Raw genomic sequence first — 23607 nt, 5'->3', positions numbered from 1 at the left:
CAAGGGCACTGCCAGTGTTGGTGGTGCTGGCAGCAGGTGACCAGGAGGAAAGACCTTTTTTCTCAGATGAATGTGGACAGCTGCCTAAGCAGGAAAGAGGGTGCTTCTCTCAAAACTTTCCTAAAGTAAGATCTGTTTCAAGCGGCTTTCCTTTGGAGGAAGTAGACAGAGAGTGCTGAGATGTTGACCAAACAAATCATTCTGCGGAGTTGAGATCACAGCCTGGCAAGGACCTGTGGCGGACGCCCCAGCTCACCCACAGAGAGAGGCTGACCTGCGCACGGAGCTCCAGGGCCGTGTCAGATGAACAGAGTGGTGGGCAGGCAGCACTTTATCTACTGGGTGCAATGGGCTTGGTTCCAAGACGGGAAGTTTAAATGAATGCCAGGGGGCTCAGGCACATGGCAAAAGCAGAGAACTTTATCAGCTTCGTGCTCTGGGCTCTGTTTCAAGAAAGGGACATTCAATCATTTGAGGCTAACATATCTATTCAAGGGACAATGATTATTCTACCCTCGTGTTCACAGAGGAACTGGGTAGTTTTCATGCTGTCCATTTCATAGAAGGGTGTGGACCCCACTCCCACCCACTCTCCTGAACATGGGAAATTTCAGGGATTGGGCCTAAACCAGGGCAATCTTCCTAAATTACAGCTCAAAAGTTCCAGGCGAAGCAGGCTCTACACCCTAGTGAACCACAGGGTGGTTCCTCATGTCAGTGCCATCCTGATGCTCTCATAAGTATTTACCTTTTTTAATGTACCCTTTAAAATTTACCTCTCCCAGCACTTGCAAAGGCTAACCACTAATAGGATTGGGAAAACCCCAGAGTTTGCTGTTGTGTTTTTCATTAATCTGATAACAAGCAGGGTTTGTGCCCCAACCGAGTGTGCAGACCCCCAGCTCAGGAAGCCCTGTAAAAAGGGTGCAACCTTTAACCTCATCTGTTCCAAAGTCCCTGCTCCTGGGAAAAATGTCTAGCTGGGGTTGAGCCAGGATTGAGCAACAAATTACTTTTCTCCAGCAAACTCTGTCTCTGCTGACAACCATTTCGTAAGAAAGGTCAGCCTGGTGGTTGAGACAGGAGACAGGCGCTAAATCTCTGAAAAGAAGAGAGGTTTCAACCTGTGAGTGCAAGGAGAATTTCAAAATGGTTGTATTTCCTTTCCGGGGGCTGGCGTTGGAAGCTACGCAACAGGGTACACGTAGAGAGATGTGTTTGCTCAGCCAGGCATGAAATATACACACATAAATGCATAAACTCCCTGCTCTGCCAGCACTTGCAACCCATTAACATGCGCTTCGCCCCAGTTCTCATTAGGCAGGCCAGACGGCCAGAGCTTCTCCTGGGCTTCTGCACTGACATCTCGCCTCTTCCTCAGGCCTTCGCTTCTGCCATTAGAAATTGGGCTGGGGACAGTGGAGGCAATTTAACTGGCAGAGCTTTGTTAGACCAAAAAAAAAAAAAGAAAAAAGAAAAAAGAAAAAGAAATCTATCTTAATTTCTGTCAGATAAAAACGTATCTTTCCCAATTACTTCCCTTTAATGATAATTAAGTAAAGCACTTGCATGTATAAATTGGAGCCAAAGGAATCCTTAATTGGCACGAAGGTAGTGTGTGTTAAATAATCTTAATAATAGCTAAAATTTATTGAGCACTTATACTGGGTGCTAGACGTTGTGCTAAGCACTTCATACACATTTTTCTTATTTAATCTTTATTATAATGTTCACTATTTGGATCCTCTGACCTATTCCTCTTGGTAGAACCTAACAGAAATAATGAGAGAGGGGACACTGGAGTCTGGGGAAAAGGGAAGTGGAAGTGACCTGGATGGCAGAGTGGAAAGGGAGAGGGAGTGTGCCAGGCAGTTTCCAGGTGCTCCTGTGTTTCTGGGTGTAACGTCCTCATGTCCTGCCGTCATGTGTGCTATAGGGTTTGGTGGCTGGATTCCACATGGCGGGCGGATAGAGTCTGACCCAGGTCCCAAAGAGGTGTTTTCTCTTTCCACTGTCTCGGAGATCCTCCTCCATCCCCAGGTGAGATAAAAGCATGGCGAGATGCAGTGAGGAAGGTGGGTACCTGGATTTCTGGCACGATGGGGCCCTTCTCTGCACAGGAGCTGGCAAAGGACGTCAGGGGGGATGGAGAGACCACGGGGTTGGGGCGGGCGAAGGTGCTCAGGTCACAGCTGGGAATCTCATTCTCCTCGTGTCGCATGATGATGGTTTCCATGACAAAGAAGCGATCCCACGGCAGCCAGAGGGTGTGCTCCTGCGTGATGAAAGGGGCCCGCTCGAACCGCAGGATGATGGAGATGCCGCCATTTGTGACCAAGTCGAAGCTGTTCGGGAGGGGAGGGTTGAAAGGGAGAGTAGCGGGGAGCAGGGAGAGCAGGAAGCAGGATGAAGAGGAGAAGCACGAGAAAGAGAGATCGAGAAGGGAGACAAAATTATACCAAAGGGTCTAAGCAAAAGCATTATTTTTTCTTTCTTTTTTTTTTTTTTTTGTAAAATGATTCACCATAGAGAATTTGCTGAAATTAACCACTGCTACAGAGAGCCGTTTGCCAGGATACAGGACAGCTGATGAGTTGTCTGCTGTAGTGCTCCTGGTACTTATGGCCTTTTATCTGTGTTGGAGCTAAAGCCCGGCGGTGAAAAGTCAGCGAACAAAGCAGAATAAGCCCTGACCTGGGTGTTAGGAACCCTAAGCCTAGTCCTGGCTCTCCCTTGAACTACCGTGTGATCTTGGGTAAGTCACTCAGCCTCTTTGATCCTCAATATTTTCCTCTGTAAAATGCAAAGGCTCAAATGGATTATTCTTAAGCCATTTAGATTCTATAAATCAATAGTAATTTTAGCTCTGTGATAGATCACTCAACAAAAGCCTTTGCAATTACAAAACAGTGAAGCAGTTCAGAGATGACATAATTAGAATCAGAGCATCTGGCTGGGTACGGTGGCTCATGCCTGTAATTGCAGCACTTTGAGAGGCTGAGGCAGGAGGATCACCGGAAGCCACAAATTTGAAACCAGCCCAGGCAATGTAGCAAGACCCCACCTCTATAAAAAATTTAAAAAATTAGCCAGGTGTGGTGGTGCCTGCCTGTAGTACCAGCTACTTGGGAGGCAGAAGGATCCCTTGAACCTAGGAGTTTGAGGTTATAGTGAGCTATGAGCAGGCCACTCTAGCCTAGGTGACAGAGCAAGACCCTGTCTCTAAGAAAGGTGTCAGGGAAACCAGAATACTGAATGCCAACCTCCTACTTGAGAGAAGGTCACTGTGACAGCATCCTGAGAGCTTTTGTTCATTGTCCTCTGAGGATAGTGGGAAGGTCTGAGCAGGAACCTGCTTTCCTAGTCCTACTTCTGGCTCCAAAACGACACCAAATAGGTCTGCTATAGGATGATCTCTGGGCCCTTCCCATTCTAGATGACTCCTGCTAGGCCTCTCTTGTTTCAGACTTGTGGGGATTGTACAGGTAGAATCTTCCTTGCATCACCCCAAAATATCTTGTACCCAAACAGGACCCCCACTGGAAACATGCTGACAGCTCTGTTTGGTTCTGGCATCTTAACTCCCATCACCTTCGGACAAACCTAGCCAGGCACTTGCCCAGCCAAGCCTTGGTGTGAACGTTTAATTTTTGAAAATCCGGGGAAAAAGAGTCCCCATTTGAACATCCCAATATTTCTGACACTGCCCAGTCCCACAGAGACTGATCCGAGGGTTCTGCAGCCACAAGCTCAGAATCCAGATGAGCGTGGGTTACAGACAACAGGCAAGGAAGCCTAGGTGTGAACACAGGTACATCACTAATCCCCACGCTGGGTCTGGTTAGGTACGTAGAGGGCTTGGTCGTTACTTAAGGCCCTATGTTCAGTGTGCAACAAGATCTCAGACTAGAAGTTTGTGTCCTTCCTCCTCTTAAGACAGAAAGTTTAAAATCAAGTAACAGCTGAACCACTGGAAGGGAACTTAAATGATCCTCTGACCTAGTCCCCTCTTCCCAATTTGATGCGTTAGTCTCTTCAGCACAATCACCCTCAAGGGCCCATTCAGTTCCTACCTGCACATTTCCAGTGACGAGGAGATTGCTCTGTCCACAAGAGGACTGTCCCATCCTTGGTTAGTTCTGACTGTTAGGACTTTTTTGAGCCTTCTCTTTCTAGCTTTGTATTCACTGGGCCTTGACCCACCTGCTGGGGTGACTTCAAACTAGTCTGTTCCTTCCGCCTCTGCCAGTCCTTCAGGACTTGGAAACGGTGATCCTGTTCACCTGCCATCCCTGGCTACAGTATCTTTTTCTGACAGAGTCCTTTTAGCTCTTACTTTTAGGGTGCATTTTTAAGGCCTGGCTCAACTTGCTTTTTTGGGATGGAGAGCTCCTTCTAACTATCAAACTGGACGGCTCAAACTTCACCTCCTCCACACGGCCTTCCCCAATCGGAATTCCGGCTCCCTCTCTGGGTTCCATTGCACCCTGTGCACTCACCACATTGCATCACATTGTAATTGCTCATTTAGCTCTCTGGCCAAGGACATTGATTCCTCTGTCTTTCCAGAAACTAGCCCAGTGCTTGATGATTAAAAGTTTACAGAATGAATGCATGAGTGACACTGTCAACAACTTCTGAACCGACAGTCCACTAAGCACCCTAAGTCTCTTCTTTCTTCAGCTGTTATTGCAATTCAACCTAACGTTCACCTGTGCGTTGGTGTGAGGGACCCCAGTGCAGGATCTCAGCCTTACCCTGATAGATCCACCTTGTGAGATTGGGCCCATTGCTCTGGCTTGCTCTGCCCTCCTCTAGAAACTGCAAGGATTCGGCATTGAACTGTCCTGTCCTAGTGCCAGATCCTGCTCTTGGTAGATAGCATCCCCAAATTCAGTCCCCCAAGTTCCAAAGCCTGACTCTTCTGTCCTTTGCAAGAACTCATCACCAGTTTGCTCCTCACTCAGCCCTTTCTGGGCCCACAGTTGGGTGGAGGAAGCCAGGCAGCACCACTGATCAATAAGTAATGACAGAGAAACACAGGGAAGGTGTTTATTTTGAACCAAGAGTTCAGGTTTTGGCTCCCCAGGAGAATATCCACTGTTCGGGGGAAACACCCAGAGAATGACTTTTCCGTCACAGAACTGAAGAGCATCTGTGCTTCGATAAGCATTTTTAACTGTCAAACAGAATCTGGCCAGACTCCTGGGATCCCTTCATGAAGGGCTGAGTGTGGGGAGGGAGGGAAGACAAATATGAAAAGACATCCTCCCAGGCCTGTGAGCAGCAGAGAGCTGGGTGGTATGGGCTGCGCCGGGCCTGCTCATCTGGAGGGGAAGCCCCGCTGTGGGTGGGAATGTGGGTCTGACCCCAAAGGGAGGGCCTGGTCCTCAGACGAAGCCCAGACAGCTTAGGGCCAGTCTGAGTAAGGCTACTTACTGCATAGGTGAGTCACGTCACCTTTCCAAGCCTCGGTCTCTGTATCTGTAAAATGAAGCTGATGATCACAATCATTTGGCAGGGTTATCAATTAATTATCAATTACACAGATGGGACAATAGACGGGAAAGGCACAGGCCCCACACATTCCCTGGGCATCGTGCTCTGTATCATCCCGTTTTTCAATTCATTGAGCTTCAGCTGCTTCTCTGAGTTTTTCTTCTTGACCTCTATTTTCCTTCTTTCTAGTGATCTCTTTGGCTAACTTCTTGGCTACTGTTTTCTGTTTATGAGCCCCTGTTAAGACTTGAAGTCTGGTATTTCAGCAAGTGTGTGTGTGTGTGTGTGTGTGTGTGTGTGTGAGTGAAGAGGGTGAGGGAGCTGGATGAGGGCGAGTGCCAAGGTGCCTGCCTGGAAAGTGAGGAACACCAAGTTAGACACAGTCCCTGAACTCCCAGGTCACTTGCATGTACTGTTATCTCCAGAGTACAGCTCTAGTCCTACAGTTTCTCCTAGGGTATGAGAGGTAGGAAAGAAGGTGAACCAAGGAAGAGTGGGAGGCAAATGCTACCTGTTCTCATATAACTAACAGGGATTTTTCAGACACTAAGGGAGCACGTGAAAACTTTCCTGTACATTATGCAGCATTGGGAAGAAAATTCAAGCCCCGTAATGCATTGGTAAGAATTGATCTGAAACTCCAGCTCTGTTGCAGCACTTCTGGCTACTATGGTGGACCTCAGGAGGCTGATGCAGGAAACACAGCTGATATTTAGCTCCCAGGACCTCCATGCTCTCAAGGGGCAGTAGAGATTGCAGGGGTAGCATGATAAGGGGGACTCAGAGCCTGGAGGTGCCAGAGAGAAAGCTTTTCCCAAGGGCCACCATCCTTATGCCAGACTCTGGTGTGTTGTATGGACCTACCTAACCAACCAGAGCAAGGTGTAAGGACTGATGATTTGTCATCTCACATAAGTGACTGGCAAGTTTCACGGCAGAGAGAGAGCAGTCCTCAAAGATTCCTTTTTGGTGACTGTTTCACAGCAGGTAATGACGTGGTCAGAATACCTGCTGCGTAGGATGCTCATGTCTGCCGTTGTCATACAGCCGGCAGCCCTGAACCAGAAGGCAGTAAAGACAGAGCATAAAGAAGGAGATTCCTTCCTGCTGTAGTGGGCATCTTCACTGTGGTGCTTCCTGGGTTGGAAGGTGTACAGGGCAGGGGGCAGCGGCCTGGCCTGGACAGTTTACCCCTAGGACCGGCCACTAGGCTCTTCCAGCTGGGTCCGTCCCATTCACATGGAGTGAGAGGAGGGGAAGGGGCGCCCCGTGCCACGCTTGCCAAGCCCATCTAAGAGGCACACATGTCTACAAACAGACGAGCCTCTACTTCATTATCGCCTCTGCCGGGACACGTTCACATCTGATACTGGATTAAAGAGGTGCTAAAATCAATCAAGCTGGAGCATAATTTCCAACACAGAGTGAAAATCAACCTTATGGGCCCATACTTAGCCAGATGGACTGCCACCACCTGGTTTCATTAAAAACAGAGGACTTGTCTCCACTGACAGCCTAAATATTCCACTTTCTTCTTCCTCCTTCCCTTTCCCTTTCCTCCAAAATCTTCTCATTGCCTGTCCTGTTACCATCACTTTCTCATCATTCAATAATTTGAAATCTTAATAAATAGCTAATATTTATTATATACTTTATATGTGCCAGACACTGGAAATACAGCAACAAATTAAAGGGGGGCAGGGAACTAAGATTTATTAAACACCTGCTGTGTGCCAGCTGCTTCCTCATCCACCATATCATCTGCTCTCACAACCAGTTTGTGAGATAGATAGCATCAGGACCATTTAACAGATGAAGAAACTGAGGCTTGGAGGGGTTAGGAGATTTGCCCAAGGACATGCAGCTAACAGGTGGGAGAGCTAGGGCTGTTAAGGAAGCTTTACCTCATTCTACTGATGGTTCTCGGAGGAATTCAAAGGTCTGAATTCTGTCATCACCCAAATGGTTTCCATAGACCTACGCAGTTGCAGGATGGAAACCACACAACAGGAATGGCTGAGATTTCTGGAGCTGTCTGGTCTGTAGTAAGTGGTCCACATGCAGTATTTTATATCATAAATCATGGAGCAGGATAATATGTATAAGGTACCCTATGCTTACTCTGAGAACCAAATAAGAAGAAACTGCTTCATCCATAGCCAAAGGGACAGAGGCCAGAGTCAGGTACAAGGTCATACAACTAGTGAGCTGCAGAGGTGGGCATCTGAATTCAGGCCCTCTGAATCCAAGTCCCATCCTCTTTCCCCATTGTCCATCTAGTAGCAGCTATATGGCAAGACCACAAGAGCAGGGCCTTCACTCTTCCTGGCCCACGAACGATCTCCTACCTGCCATCTTGCCTGCTGATTGTATATCCAAAGAGAGGGTTATTGACGAAACTGATGTTCACACCAACCAGGGGGGTCCCATCTGATGTCATCACTTGACCACGAATAACACATGCATGCCTGTGGGAAAAGAAGAGACAATAACATGATGTACCTTTCATGGTCAGAGCCCTGGTCCTCAGGGAACCCCCAGAGGTCAGAAGACAGCAGCCAATCACTCAGACACATCTTGCACACAGGGACTCATGGTATTCACTCAAGATAAACAACAATCTTTTAAAAATACCACCTCAATTTAAGGCATCAAAGTGTCCTTGAGAGAATTGCTATTGGGAGGTGTTTTCAAGTATCTCACTCAGAGGTTATTTTCTAATGATACTATATTGCTGTAAGGAAATAAAACTGATCCCAGAGGGTAATACAGTATAGCTATGTGTGTGGATTTGGAGTTAGGTGATCTGGGTTCAGATCCCAACTCTGCCATTTCCTAGCTCTCTGAACTTGTGCAGGTATGTGACAGTTCTATGAGCCTCTGTTTTTTCATCCTGGTACAGAGTAAACTCCCTAAATGGTAATAGCTATTGTTGTCACTAACTGTCTCATTGGAAGTAAACATACAAGAAAGTTAGCAGGATGGAGGGTACCTCCTTCCATCTGGTAGTGGAGACGGAAGGACAGATACTAGCATCCCCTTGGAGGGAGTTATGGCACCTGTCACCTTGCCCAATATCCCCTTCCTCTATGTTATAGACACCAAAACATCTGCTTTTACCAAACTTGCCAGGCAAACATTGCTTAGAACCTCTGTGTCTGCAATGTCCTTCCATTCGCCCAAAATGTAGTTCCTGCAAGCCTTTCCCAGCATTCTCACCCTTAAAGACCCAGCTTCAAGTGATACCTCTTCCCTGAAGCTTTTTTTGATGCCCCTAATCAGAACTAGTCCCTCTCTCCCCGCAAACCTGACACACACACCTCGATACCCTGCCAAAACATACATGTTTCTCCTCTCCACTAGATCACAAGCTCTTTGAGGGCAGGGTCAAGGATTCCTTTTTTTTTTTTTTCTTCTCTCTACAAGTGCCTGAAGTATGCCTAACAAGCACTAGGTCACTTAAAAAAACTGGTGGCTGAACAAATAAGTGGAAGCATTAGAGATCATGTGGAATGATGGTTTCTCAAATAGTCCAGAAACAGAAACTTTTTGGTAGATGACATTCTATAAGGACTCCAAAGTGGAAAACAAGTAAGAAGATGATCTCTGGATGAAGCAGAGTTGGGGGCCCCTCTCCCCCTGGGGGAGGTTCTGAAGGCAGCTCTGGAGTCTCAGTCTGGAAAAGTCAGTTGGAAACTCACTAGGTTAGTGGAACCCTTTCATTTTATAGAAGAGGAAACTGGGTTCCACAGAGGTTACAAGATTTGCTCAAAGCCACGCTGACAGGTGGTGGCAGAGCCAGGTCTTGAATCCTCGTGACTCTGAGTCCAGCTCTGGACCAGTGTGTTTGCCACTGGCAATGGGTGGAAATGAAGGCGCGGCCGGGGGTGTCAACGTCCTAGGGGATCAGGGCAGTGGGAGGACAGCCCTCTCTGACAAGACAAATCTGAGACAAAATGCAGGCACTGTTGTCCACATAGCTTTCTCCACTCTCCTCAGTTCAGAAGGATTTTTTCCTGGCCTAGGGATGAGGCCTGCAGACATTCATAAAAAAAGATCTCAAACTCAGTCCCCACTTTGTTAGGTACCCACACCTCTACCTTCCTAGAGTGATAAACTTTTCTCTGTTTGATGAGAAAAGCAATTAACACCAGGCTTGCAAGCAGCTGGTCTCACTAGTGTCAGCTTGTCCTTTCTGAAGGCAAGAACAGCTACCCACAATGCACCAAACGCCCCCCACACCCCACCCCCAGCCTCACCACACACAATCTGGTTAATGCTAATTCGGTCCGCAGTTTCCTTCCCAGGCCCTTGGTCTAAATGCAATTACACAGCAAACAAGTTAAGCAGGTGAAGCTCAGCAAAGACTTTTTCAGTCTTGCTCCGAAGGTCTCCCAATATATTTATGTGAAATTATCTCTCTGCAAATGGGTATGATTTATTCCATCAATTGTATTCAGCTGGTACCGAGAGACGCTTTGTTTAATGGAGGACAATTGGATTTCTTATTACTGGAACTTTGTCCTTCCGCAGAATTACTAACAGATCTCATCTCCTCACGCTGGCTACTATCCAGCCTTCTCCTGACACATGTGCCCTTGAATTCTGCCTGGACAGTAACCAGCCCTCTGGGAACAGTTTCCTTTTGGGGGCTGGGTGGCCGCTGCCCCCCATACACACGCAGGCCACCTCCTCTGCGCTCTCTTTGGGGATTTCCTGATAATCGGGAAACACTAAATGAGCACCATTTGGCCACCATGCAGCCTCCAGTTCGGCAAGCCAGAGCTGATGTAATTTTAGCCCAGGCTCCCGTGGATTGCTTTTGGATTCTGGGGAAGATTAAGTTGACTTCTCGTATGCCGACAGGCCATAGAGAGGCCTCTTGCCAAAACAGGCATTTGGCTCAGGAATTAAGTCCTGCAGAAAAACACTTCCATCCCCCTTCTGTTTTCATGATTTTCGGTTGTTAAGAAAGCCTAGTTTCACATAAAGCCTTCCCTGGAACAAAGGAGATGGGGAAGTAGGCGCTGTGGAGGCCTCTGAAATGTGTCTCGGGCCACATGCTTTTGTCCAGGGGGATGTTTGAAAAGATGTGAGTGCTGGGCTTCCCAATGCTTCCTTTCCTCTTCCATTTATTTAATGGATACTACCAGTGGTGCACTGGTATATGTTTATCAGCTGATTTTCAAAAAAAAAAAAAAAAAAAAAAAGAAAAAGAAAAAAAAAAGAAAGAAAGAAAAATGACAAAGAAAAGAAAAGAAAAACAGCTTTAATTGTATTTTCCCATTTCTGTGGTGTAAAGACTCTCATCATGGTCAATTTCAAGCTACCAATGAGATGCCACTAAACACAGAGTTAGGAAGCGACGCACAGAACACCATTACCTAGTATTTCTACCATAGAGATGGAATAGTCCTAAATGACCTCAGCAGCAAAGATAATGGTAAAATACAGTAAAATAATCAGGAAGTAAGTTTTGAGTATTTATTACCTTGGTTTTTAATATATTTAATTTTATATAATCTAATTTTTAATGGTGGCTGTGTTTAACAACCAGCTTGCAGAATTCCTGAACATTTAATAATCAGTTTTCTTTGTTTTTGAGAGAGAGAAAGTCTCACTTTGTCACTCCAGCTAAAGGCTAGAGTGAAGGGGCATCATCCTACCTCATTACAACCTCAAACTCCTGGGCTCAAGCGATCTCCTGCCTCAGCCTCTCCAGTAGCTGGGTCTACAGGTGTGTACCACTAAACCTGGCTGATTTTTCTGTTTTTAGGAGAGATAGGGTCTCGCTCTTGCTCAGACTTGTCTAGAACTCCTGACCTCAAGCGATCCTCCCACCTTGGCCTCTCAGAGTGCTGTGATTACAGGTGTAAGCCATGCACCCAGCCAATAATTAGTTCTTGGGACTGGTCCCAGCTGGCTTCTGCAAACCACTGGAACACTGACCCCACATTAAGGGTCAGACACTTGCTCAGTGCTGGGATGTCGCTAAGAAATAGTTGCTACTTTGAATATAAAATTCCATAATGCAAGACTGCCTTGGTGAAAAACCATTAACATGGGAGCAAATCATTGTCACCAACTTGGCCTCCCAGCTAGCTCACATGATCCTCTCATTGCCAGTCCTATATTTGATGTGTTTTGTTATCCCTTGGTCACTGTCTTGGCACAATAGAGTTTTGGGGAGTTATTTGCTACTCATCCTCACAGTCCCATTTAAGCTGTCATTACCTAAGTAAAGCTGTCATCAACTCCTGGCACAATTAATCACCTCCTCCTTTGGGCTCCTATAAACCTTACAAGTATCTCTCTAATACTGTGAACACCACATGTTTATATCACTCTTATTTACATAGCTATCTCACATGCTCATGTGTAAGCCAGAGGAGGGCTAGGACCACATCTCCAGTGGCTACGGTAAGCATGGGATGTTGTTCTCTGAGTGGTTGTTAAGTGAAAAATGATCAAGTAGCTAAAACTCAGAGAAAAGACTAGCTCAAGGTCACCCAGAAAGGAACTCAACTGGCTGAGCTGACACTCAAAGCTAGGACTTCTTACACTCAAGTCCTTACTTTTACTACTGTGTTATTTATATACCTGTAGTCACTGAAATCGACTTTAATAAAAAACTGGGCACCTACTGTGAGCCAGGCACTGTGTTAGGTGCTGGGGTTATAGAAATGCATGAATTACAGTCCCCAGTTACTTGCTAGAGCTCACAAAAGCCAGTTTGAAATGCCTGTGTGTCGTCGTCTCTGACACACGGGTTTGGCATATGTCAGGCAGCTGGGATACAAACAAGCAATTAGGCGGGGTGAAGTCTGCCAGGAGGCAGTGCTCATGCCAGGCCAAGGGGCGTGTCAAATATTCTGGCATTAGTCCAGCCACACACTCAGGGCCTGACTGAGGTGCCCTTGCTGATGCCAAGGAGGGGAAGATCTGCCTGACTGCTTCCTGAGCACAGCGGCACGGTTTGGGATCAAGAGGAAACCGTCGGAGAGAAAAAACCACCCCAAAACGGAATCAAGCAAATAAAAAGCCAACCTCAGCTGTCACTCAGGGAAAAGTGGTAGGGGTGTGGCAGAGAGCACTGGGCAGGGAGTCATAGTTCTAGTTCTGACTGTGGTAATTAAAACTGTATGGCCTTGGAGAGTCATCTGACCTTTCTGGACTTCCCTTCTCTCATCTGTCAAACGCAGGCTGAAGTCTTTCCCAACCTGGTATAAAATAGAATCCGATGTGTGTTTACAAATTTTTAATTGTTTTACTCTGGTGCTGCCCAATCCAGCTCAAGTGGATTGGGCACTTCACTAAACGTGGTTTTCAGAATCTTAACGGAACTCACACAATGCTTATACTTATCTCGGAATTGTTCCCTCTGTCTGGAACCTTCCATTTATCTCTATCCTGTTCACCTGAAAACTGCCTGCTCCCCCTCAGGACCAGCTACAGCATTCACCAAGCAGTATCCGCCGCCTCCGCCCCTCTGGGCCACCTCTGCATAAAGTCTGCGTATCTGCCACACTATTAGGACAATCTTTTCTCCCCAGCAGACCATGAGCTCCTTGACGACAGGAACCAACCACATCTCCTTCACTGCTATGTCCCCAGCACTGAGCATGGCTGATGGTCACTTCTGACTGGGCAAAAGAAAACCTCCTCCAAAGCAGGTGTTTGTCCTGGAATTTGAAAGCAGGGCACAGAGTAAGCTCCTAATAATTATTCATTAATATTAAATGAATAAAGAGCTTATGTGCTTCTGTTACTTAAGGGGAGGGCAATGTCAGAGAATTCTGAGCTGCTTGACCTTGACAGGGATATAGTTAGAGGATCCAGGACTGGAAGGACTGGGCCAGTCCACATTCTCTCTCAGGGCTCGGGTCTCTTCCCTTGGGGGACTCCCTTGGCCTCAGCTTGCAGCTCTGCCCTTTGATTCTATATCCTCCTCGTCTGTACCACCTGTTGTTTGAAAAACTTTAAAAAAGAATGCTAGAAATTAAGTTAGATTTATTATTCAATGTATATTATGCTAGCAGATAAAGGAAAGCAAAGGGGGGAACATTGCAGCTTTCATTTTTTTTGTTATTAAATGAAAGCAGCTAATCTGGTATTCAGGAGATTGGAATAATCATTTGAGATCTGGGTGGCCAATAGTAACTCTAGCCTTTCTCTGTTTTAAAGCATTTGCTACTCTGTACCATTATTGGTTATGTAAATCACTCCTTTGCGTTATATACTTCAACCAGATTATATGCCTGATTTGTGCAAACCCTTAAACTGTGTTTTCTGCTAACTTCTGCTAACTCTATGGGGACCTTCCCAGCATCTCATACAATTTGTCCAAAGTCTTGAAAGAACATTACCTGGGCCCAAATGAGAAGCCCCGTGTTCACAGCCTGCCATGTTACCACCTTTGAAGGGGTTTCCAGCCCAAGCCTGACACTGTCCACTCTGCAGCTTCCAAGACCGTCTTTGCAGCCTGGCCACACAGGCTGACCTGCAGCTCTCTCTTCATAGTTTCCCGTCTTATGCTCTGCCTCTGTTTCCTTAACCAGCCTTTCCAGCCTGACATCTTGCACCCATATACACATTCTTGGGAAACCCCTAATCATGAAGTGTTAGAGTCAGAAGAGACCTTGCTGATCATCTCTTTCAAATTTCTCATGGGACAGGTGAGGAGATAAAGTCCAGACAGGGAAGGGACTTGCCTATTCTTGCAAAGAGTTGCAGGGGAGTCAGGATTCAAATGCAGACTCACCAGGGCAATTATGATCCATGAGAACTTGGGAAAGTAACTTCACCTCTCAAGTTGCCTACTGTCTGACATAGATATGTACCTGAGAATCCCAGTTTATCTCACCTGCCCCCAGAATCAGAGTTAACATCATCAGAGCAGGGCTCCTGAAACTTTTTGATTGCTTATCTTTCTGTAAACATTTTCAAGCAGCCTTCTTCAGTGTATTTATATTCATTGATAAATTGTACATGTGCTACCATCATTAGTGAATACCAAAAAGCATACTATACATTTGGTATTTAATGAATACAAATTCCTATATGAAATAGCCTTTTTGATAATTTTGAGTCTTTTAGTTCTGTGGTCCCAAAGCCTGGGCCTCGGACCAGTACCGGTCCATGGCCTGTTAGGAACAGGGCTGCACAGCAGGAGGTGAGCGGTGGGTGAGCGAAGCTTCATCTGTATTTACAGCTGCTCCCCATCGTTCGCATCACTACCTAAGCTCTGCCTCCTGTCAGATCAGCTATGGTATTGGATTCTGCATTATGGTGAGTTGTATAATTATTTCATTATCTATTACAATGTAATAATAGAAATAAAGTGCACAATAAATGTAATGTTCTTGAATCATCCTAAAACCATGCTCCCCTCCCCACTAGTGCCTGTCCGTGCAAAAATTGTCCTCCATGAAACCAGTCCCTGGTGCCAAAAAAGTTGAGGACTGCTGTTTTAGTTAACTCTGCTAGATTCTTTTGTTTTCCTGATATAAGGTCTTGCTCTGTTGCACGGGCTAGAGAGCAATGTCATCACCATGGCTCACTGCAGTCTACAACTCCTGAGCTCAAGTGATCCTCCTGCCTCAGCCTCCCAAGTAGCTGGGACTACAGGCATGCACTGCCATACCCAGCTAATGTTTCTATTTTTTGTAGAGATGGGGTATTGCTCTTGCTTGTCTCTAACTTTTGGCTTCAAGCAATCCTCCCACCTTGGCCTCCCAAAGTGCTAGGATTACAGGGGTGAACCACCATGCTCAGCCTAGATTTCTGATAATTTTGAATCTCTTTGTTAGATCTGATGAGAATAATCATTCCTGTTTTTAACCTCATAGTGAGGATGAGGAAGACTGTACTGGAAGTAGGAGAACTATCAGCTTTGCTATTTTTTTTTTTTTTCTTGCTTATGTGGCACTGTTAGTATTGTCTTCCATTTGTAGTTTGCAGGAAACTTTTTAAGCCACCTTACTATTTTATGAGTAAGTCTGGTTAAGACTGGAAAGACTACATTTTACACAGACACACAGAAAGACAGACAGACATACACACACACACACACAGTTATGGTGTAATACACTACAATAAATCAGTGTGGATGCCCGTCCCTCTTTCTAAGGAGTGGATCCTGATCTTGCTCAGAACGCCTCACATGCTGGTCCAGACATGTAATCAAGCCACATAGGGACCAATGGAACAAATCAGTGAAAATCCAACATTCCACAGGAATAAAACAGTTTTGCTTTCTTATTTTTTAAGATAAAAGTAAATACCATACAGATAGAAGCTGCTCAGTTTTTTCTAGTACTCAAGGCCCACTGTGCGGGCCCACCTGGGCCCACTGCAGTAGAGTTAGGATGGTGTGGATATGGTGATTTCTTTGTACGAAAAATAAACTCTAACATACTATGTATTGTTATGCTCAAAAGCCAACTTCTTTTGTGATTCATTCTTTATAACTTATTTCTAAGTTCTTCCTATGTTTCCCACGCATGTCTTCGAACAGCCTTGGGCCCAAACCGATAAAACCCGATCTAATCACTTAATGTTCCCAACTTATTAGAGGGCAGGGAGTTGGACCAGACCTTCCCTCAGGCACCTTGCAATCTAAGGCACCGCACTTTCCAACCTTCATTTTTTATTTATTTATTTATTTTTAACTAAGTCATCAGTAGCTCTATGACATTCAGGCCATTCTGTAGCACCGTCTCCAGATAGAGGCCAGACGCTTTAGTTTGGCATAGAAGGCCCTTCAGGATCTGCCCCTGCCTGTCTCTTCAGCTCACGCCCTGTGTTTCCGTTCTCACACCCTGTGCTCCAGTCCTGTTGGATTCCTTCTCACATCCTTGCCCTGGCTCACATCTCCACACCCCTCTGCCTTTGCCTATGCAGTTCCAGCTGCCTCGAATGTCTTTCCTCCCCATTCCAACTAATCTCTCCCTCAAGGCTTACCTCCTCAGTGAAGCTCTTCCTGATTTCCCCACTACAAAGAAGTTATTCCCTCTTTTGGCAAACTGAACACAAGGTACTTATCCACTAAATTGTATGCATTAGTTCATGTGCCTTATCTTTTGTTCTAGACTGTGAGTTCTTTGATGGTAGCTACTATGTCCTTTTCATCTCTGTAACTTCAGCGCTTAGCATAGGAGTCGGTCATGAGTGTGCATTCAATAATTGTTGAGTAAAGAAATAAATGAATATGACATAAACTAATGAAAGAAGATGATGGGAGAAAAAATACGAATATAGTTATTTCAGATAACCCAAAGTAAAAGAAAAAATATATAGATTAAGAGAAGAGAAGCTTAGACAAAGACCAGGTAAATGAGGATGGGGTTCAGTTATAGAACTTTAATTGAGCACTTACTATGTGGTAGACATAGTGCTGGGTGGTAGGGAAGGTATTTATTCATCCATTTTCTTACTTATTTACTTAGGGAAATTATAGGAGGACAGTGCCCCATATCTGTTTTATTTCTACTGTATTCTTAGCAGGTACTCAATAAATATTTGTTGAATAACAAAAAGTTAGATATAGTTCCTACCTCTGAAGAACTCACAATCTAGAACATTCTTTGGCTTTTATAAAATCCTTGGATCTGGAATTAAAGCCAATAAAAATGGGAGCTGCCTGCAGAGTCATTCCAGTATGACTGTAACCAAGACATTCCCACAGTTGGGATAAAGTACCAGACTCTGCCCAAGTGTCTCAACTTCTGTTTTTTCATTTGGAATTGGGCTCAGTTTAGACTTTACCAGAAGCTTCCATATTACTTGTTGGGTACATGAAAAACATCACCAGTGGGGAGTATTTCTACTCATTAGAGAAAAAGCTTTACTCCTCAGATCCTTTTGTGTATGTTTCAGGAGAGCAGGAGGAAATCCACGGACTCCTTCAGACTGATGGAGGAGTTTAGCTTGTAAGCTAGCGGGGTCTTCTGAGTGACTGAGTCCAAGCTCCTCATTTACAGGGAAGCTAAGTCAGCTCTGGAGGTGGGGCGGAGCTTCCCTTCTATCACCCACTGACCCTGGGCACCACCAGCTCTGCCATGGTGCCCTGACACCACCACCATCCAACGACAACATGGCCCAGCAACTACTGGTGTCTTCAGGGACCTTAGTCCGTGCCTCCTGCGGAGCCCAGAAGCCACCGTTCTGTGGCCTCCTGGCTGCATGTAGCTGTGGAGCTTCTTCAGACATCGAGGGAGTGTGAGCTCTCAGGCTGTAGCTTCAATCTCCCAAGTCTTTGGCAGCCTGGCTGCTGAATGCTGAGGCTTTGGGCTGAGTCCTCTCCCATAGAAATCTTCTGGAATATTTTCTGCTGGCTGACAAAGTTGCACACAAGAACAGAGTCCTTGATTGTCCAGCATACTATGTTTCCAGGGCCATGAGTCCACTGGTGCAGTGAAGGAGAAACAGGATGGAGAGAGGCTGGCAGCAGAGAGCAAGGCCCCTGCCCCTGGGTAACCAGGTTGGCCACGTCTGGGGACATGGCTCAGAAACACCATCACTGTGTCTGGGGACGTGGGATGTGTGGTGCATGTCCACAGCTGTTGTTTTCTATGCCATGTGGCCAGAGGTCTGTTTCTAACAAAACTCGGGACATGGTTTGTACTGTTAGAAAAACACAAGGCGGCTGCTAAAATGTGACCCTAGCCACAGTCTCGGTGGACAAGTTCATTCCACGACTGTGTGTCCTGTCTTCCTGTCAGGGCACAGGGCAGGTCCTGCTTTACCAGGACAGGGGAGACTGGTACGGACCATGATTAGACGCACTTCCTGGGGTAGGGCTGATGCTGGGCAGAGACCAGCTAGGGCAGCCTGTACAAAGTCCAGCACAGCAAGCTGGATCTGAGGTGGACAGCACTAAACAGGTGGCCTTTAAGGGAAATAATAATTTAAAGGACAAGGGAGGAGGCTCTGACAAGGAGAAGGTGTGGGGAAGGGGCTCCCAGAGGCATGTGGACGTACCATGAGCCACCAGGGAATAAGGCCCAGGTCCCTGGAAAGAGTAGGGATGGAGCTCCAGACCCAGATGTGGCAGGGGTGGGAACGTGACAAAAGAGGACAAGGCTTAAGTGCTATGGTGCAGGGGCACCAGGCTGCTTATATCAGGAACTCAGGCATAGACAATAAGGCCGGGACTCAGGGACAAGGCAGAAACCCATATGGCAAGTAATGAGTCAGACAAACAGTAGGAAGGACATGAGGCTGAGCAGCTGGGGTTGCCCTAAGGCCTTCTCCTCAGACTGGGGTTGGTCCTAGAGGCCTGCGGGCTGAGAGCCACAGAGTGGATGCACACGGCTCCCACTGTGGTGGGAGAAGGAGGCAGAGGTGGGGCGGGGGGCAGACAGGGCTGGGTCTCTCTTCTACCCAAATACCGCACAGAGGTTGCATCTCCCCACATTAGGCCCCTCATTGTGGGTTTCACTTGGAGCCACCTCTTGAAGCCTCTGGGATCTGAGTGGAGGGCCAGTGAGATCCACTGCAGATTGTTGAGTCCTGATCTTATATTCTTCACTGGGGAAAATATTAGTAATGTGAAGCAAGTCTCTCCCAATATTTTAACTTCTTATTGCTTACAATTTATCAGTGCTGGATGAAAATACAGAAACTCTCTAACTTACAAACACCAGAATTATAGTTTGAGATACCAGAGTCCTCACTCAGGATTCCAGGTGCTCCGGGACTCAGCCTCAACTACTAACTTGCTGAGCCAAGGGCTCTCTCTGGCCTGGAAGTTTCCTCTTTCACTACAAAGGGCCGATGATCTCAAAGGCCCAGTCACCTTATGGTGCCAGGACATTTGCATCAGTTACGTAACTACACTGATGTTTCAGGTTCAGATTTTCATTTTTCTCCCAGTTCTCATAGTGACACTAGAACCTACATGTATACTAATGTCGCTGCTAATGCCAATATTAACACTATTGCAATTAGAGATAATGGCCACTAACACTTATGAAACGCTTACTGCCCTGACATCTAAGTGTTTTACTTCTTCTTTAATCCTCACAACATCCCCATGAGGTATGGCTGATTAGCCTCCTATGACAGAGGAGGGCAGTGAGGCACAGAGAGACTGAGAGACCTGTCTAAGGTCACACAGCTAGCAAACAGTTGGACTGGGATTCAAAGCTCTGAGCTCAGCACTAAACCCTCCTGTACATTGGCTTTTTTACTATGTTGTACTGCATTAGAGAGAAAGTCGGGGCAAGGGGGGCTTGTAGGGTTGTAGCAGCACCACACTCTATAGATTTCTGAACTGAGGATGCTGAGCTAGGAACATAAAGGACACGGCAGAGAAGAACTGAGGCTCAGTATGTGGGCCCTAGGGCCAGTAGGACTTGGCTTCCAGTGCTGGCCTGTGTCCTTAGCTAGTTTAGTCAACTTGTCTGTGCCTCAGTTTTCATACCTGTAAAACAAGGATGACAAAGTCCCTATGTTACATGGTCTGGGGGAGGTTTAAAGGTGTCAATATACTTATAAAACATAAAACATTTCCAACAATGCCTGGCACACAGAACATCCTCGGTAAATGTTAGGTGTCAGTACAAATGTGTATGAGGTACTGGTCATTGGATTTCTGGGTCTTTTATCTCATTTAATCTTTGGAACAACCTGGCAGGGTTGGAATGAGTAACTCCATATTGCAGAGGAGGAGGCTGAGCCTCGCTTGCCCAGGGACTTGAATCCAGGCCCTCTCTCCTAAACCCCGAGTTGTTCCCGCTTCGTCACAGCATCCTCTGCCAATGCTTCCCATGACGGACAGCTAGGAACAGGCTTAAGCTACAAAGCAAACAGAGACCGTCATTCATTTCCGAAATCAATAAAGGGATGATCAAGTGGCAGAGCAGTTGCTGTTAGCTGCTCATCAGGATGGCGAGAGACGCTGCTGCCTGCATCCTTAGTTGAATTCACCTAGTTGCTTCATCATCCTCAACACTCGTTGCGACGTGGGGAGGGATTTTTAAAAAACCAACATGAATAATAAATAAGGGCTGACATTTTGGAGGAAGCAGGATCTTTACCTTCTTCCATCAGGTAATTCATCATTGTCCTTCTTTCCTTTTTTTTTTTTTTTAACTGATGGGGTACCCTGTCAGCTCAGCTTGTTCTGAAAACACAGGAGTATAATTCAATAATAAATTCTCTCAGAGGCCAGCTGTCAGGAAGTCGGTGTTTATTTGAAGTCCATTAGATGCTCTCTATGCTTGGCCTCTCCGAGGGCTCTCTGAGGGCTGTGTAGCGCCGGGGGCAGAGGGGTGAGGGGAGCAAATGATCTTCTGTAACTTCTAGGCCACTGACACTTATAATGGCCTCACATCTGCAGTGGGCCAATAAAACATGATATTGCATACGTGCTGGTTTCTCCCTCCTTTCCATTATTGTTTCCTCTTGAAAACTCTTGCTTTCAAGATTCCTGGCAGCTTTGTGCCTTTGTAAAGGGTGTGAAAGGAATTCTGAAGACATACATGGCATCAAGGTTATTTCACTTCTGTTGATAGCCAGTTTTAAGTACTGACTGAGACGAAATGCTCTAACCTGGTTTGTGAACAGGTGAGGGTCAAATCTTTCTCAGCTCCGGCCCCTAAACCACCTTTCTGGCCTCATATTCCCCTGTGTGTTCTTCCTTCTCCTACCTTGCCTACTGTGATCACACACCTCAGATTTTCTAAGCCCATCTTGATTTCAAATGTCTCCTGACTTTTGATGTGAAAAAATATCACCTTAATTACCTCCCAACCACATTAAAATTCTCTCCATTCTCTGATTGTCCTGGAAAGTCATGCTGTTGCTCACACTGGTTCCTCATCTAAAATGCACTTGTAAATCTTGTTGGACTGAAACCCACAGTAAGCAACACAACTTATCCAGTAGTATATGCACACACACACACACTGACACGTGCACGCACAAGTGAAATAAGTTTTATGAAATACTACTTTTACAGTGTTACACTGATATTTTCCATTCTGTTCTATCCAATTCCATTTAAATTTACTTCTTTTTTTAAAAAAAAATAATTTTGACACACTAAATTTATTTCATGATGCACTAATGGGTTGTTGTGACCTGCAGTTTGATAAATGATGTCCTAATGGCCAACCCTGCGGACTGAAACGTTCGTCTCAGGGCAAAGGCCATCTCCTGCAGGAAGTCTCCATTCATACATTTGTTTGTTTGTTCATTCAACAACAGACATCTACTATTGCCTACCCTGAGCCTGCTCTTTGCTGCATGCTGGAGAAGCAAAGCCAAGTCAGGGGCAGCTTTCTCCGTGTGGGCTCAGAGAGCTGGGCTTGCAGTGGAGTGATGGTCTTGTCTTTGAACTCTCAGAACACTTTGTTTCTATTTTTCTTTATGCTCCCAGCAGGGACTGATTCACTGATTCATTCTTTCATTCACTGGGGTTCACTCTGGGTTCAGTGACAAGGCATGGGACCCACAAGGAGCCCCCAAAATAACAGAGTGAGATGCGTATCTTCTGCCATGCCTGGTGCACAGTAGATGTTGGTCAGTATTTACCAAATCCAGCGTGTTTGGGGGCAGCTGTCCCCTTTCTGAACCTGCCCAGTCTCTCCTCCTTATAGGATCTGACCCTCTCTGTGGGATATGACTCTGCCTCCTTTGGGATGAATGCTCTGGTCACCAGCCTTCCTTTTCCTAAAGTCCCCCTGACTCCTCAAGTCTATTGTCTTTGGGCCCAGTGTCTTCTGTCAGCTGAGTCCTGTAGCTCCTTGTCCATACCCATCTGCTTGCCTGAATGAGCTGACAACCTGTTAGCACTGGAGGGGCCCAGCAAGACTTGACATCATCGCGTATTTCTCAGACCAATACAGTGTCCTCAAACACATTCTGAACCTGTATTCAAATACCTTGAAGGTGGTTCTTCTGTCAGGACCTCTTCCTATAATCTGCTAACCTGTCCAGGATTGGCAACTTGCAACTAACTATTCACTGAGGTCGTATCTGTCTCACATCTAGCCTTTCTTTTTTTGTTGTTGTTGGTGTTTTGTAGAGACTGGGTCTTGCTCTGTTACCCAGGCTGGAGTGCAGTGGTGCAATCATAGCTCACTGCAGCTTTGAACTCCTGGGCTCAAGCAATCCTCCTGCCTCAGCCTCCTGAGTAGCTGGGACTATAGGCATGTGCCACCACGCCAGGCTTATTTATTTTTTATTTATGTATTTTTTTAGAGACAGGGTCTCACCATGTTGCCCAGGCTGGTGTCGAATTCCTGGGCTCAATCAATCCTCACACTCAGACTCCGGAGTTGCTGGGATTATAGGTGTAAGGCACCAGGCCCAGCTTAGCCCTTTCAATCTGATTAGTCTTTCCCCAGGGAACAGATACAACCAACAGTGGGAAACAGCTCTGGCTCGAGTGTTCTCCCAGGAGATGTCTCCTGTTGCCCTCTCTTTCCCAGCTGTCTTATCCCGAGCTCCTCAGTCTGCGTCCCGGCCTCTGTGTATGGACAAGCCAGTTGGAGAGCCTTCCACCCACAGACCTCAGTGGCTCCTCCTCTCCCACTCGAGTCTCAATGGTGGCACCCTTCATCGTATTCTCCATGTGACTCCAGGTGAGGGATAGGTGTTCTACTAGGCAGATGGGGCCCAGGCATCCAGGCCGGGAGAGAAAGGTGGCATTCAAGCCACCCGATCTGGTGAGAGTGGTTCCCATGCCTGCTCTCTCCCCTCCTGCTCTACATCACACCTCTCTCATGTTCTGTGGAGCTGAGGACAGCAGTGGCAGGATGTCAGACGGAGCTGCTGTATTCATTAAACCTGTATTAAACACCTGCTCTGGACCAGGCATTGTACTGGGGACACAGATGAACCAGACAGGGCCCCTGAGGGAGGTCTTCCTCACCCCCCAGGCGTGGGGTCAGGCCTCTGAGGAAATGAGTGCTGGGGAGAGCCCTGGGAGCCAGGGACTGGCTTGCTTGTTTCCACCACTGGAAGGTGGTCCATTCAGTTCCAAGGCCTGGCCTTGAAATCCCCTCCCTCCCATGGTCTCAGCACCTGAGGTCCCAGCATACCTCATATCTGAGGCGCCCTGTGCCTGACACACAGCTGGGACCCGGGGGAGTGAAGGAG

The 23607-nt window shown here is 46.5% G+C and overlaps 1 protein-coding gene across 1 annotated transcript in view; it reads right to left on the bottom strand.

The window, feature by feature from the left end:
* The window catches only part of TENM4 (teneurin transmembrane protein 4), a 431057-nt gene that overhangs the window by 61292 nt on the left and 346158 nt on the right, over positions 1-23607 (bottom strand). The window contains exons 17-18 of the mRNA XM_069469155.1: positions 7848-7967; positions 2084-2345 (exon numbers count right to left, since the gene is read on the bottom strand). Of these exons, the coding sequence (XP_069325256.1) occupies positions 2084-2345; positions 7848-7967 (382 nt within the window). The remainder of the gene's footprint in view (positions 1-2083; positions 2346-7847; positions 7968-23607) is intronic.

This window comes from Eulemur rufifrons, chromosome 6 (assembly GCF_041146395.1).
Source record: "Eulemur rufifrons isolate Redbay chromosome 6, OSU_ERuf_1, whole genome shotgun sequence".
Classification (NCBI taxonomy): domain Eukaryota; kingdom Metazoa; phylum Chordata; class Mammalia; order Primates; family Lemuridae; genus Eulemur; species Eulemur rufifrons.
This window is presented reverse-complemented; position numbering and strand designations above follow the sequence as displayed.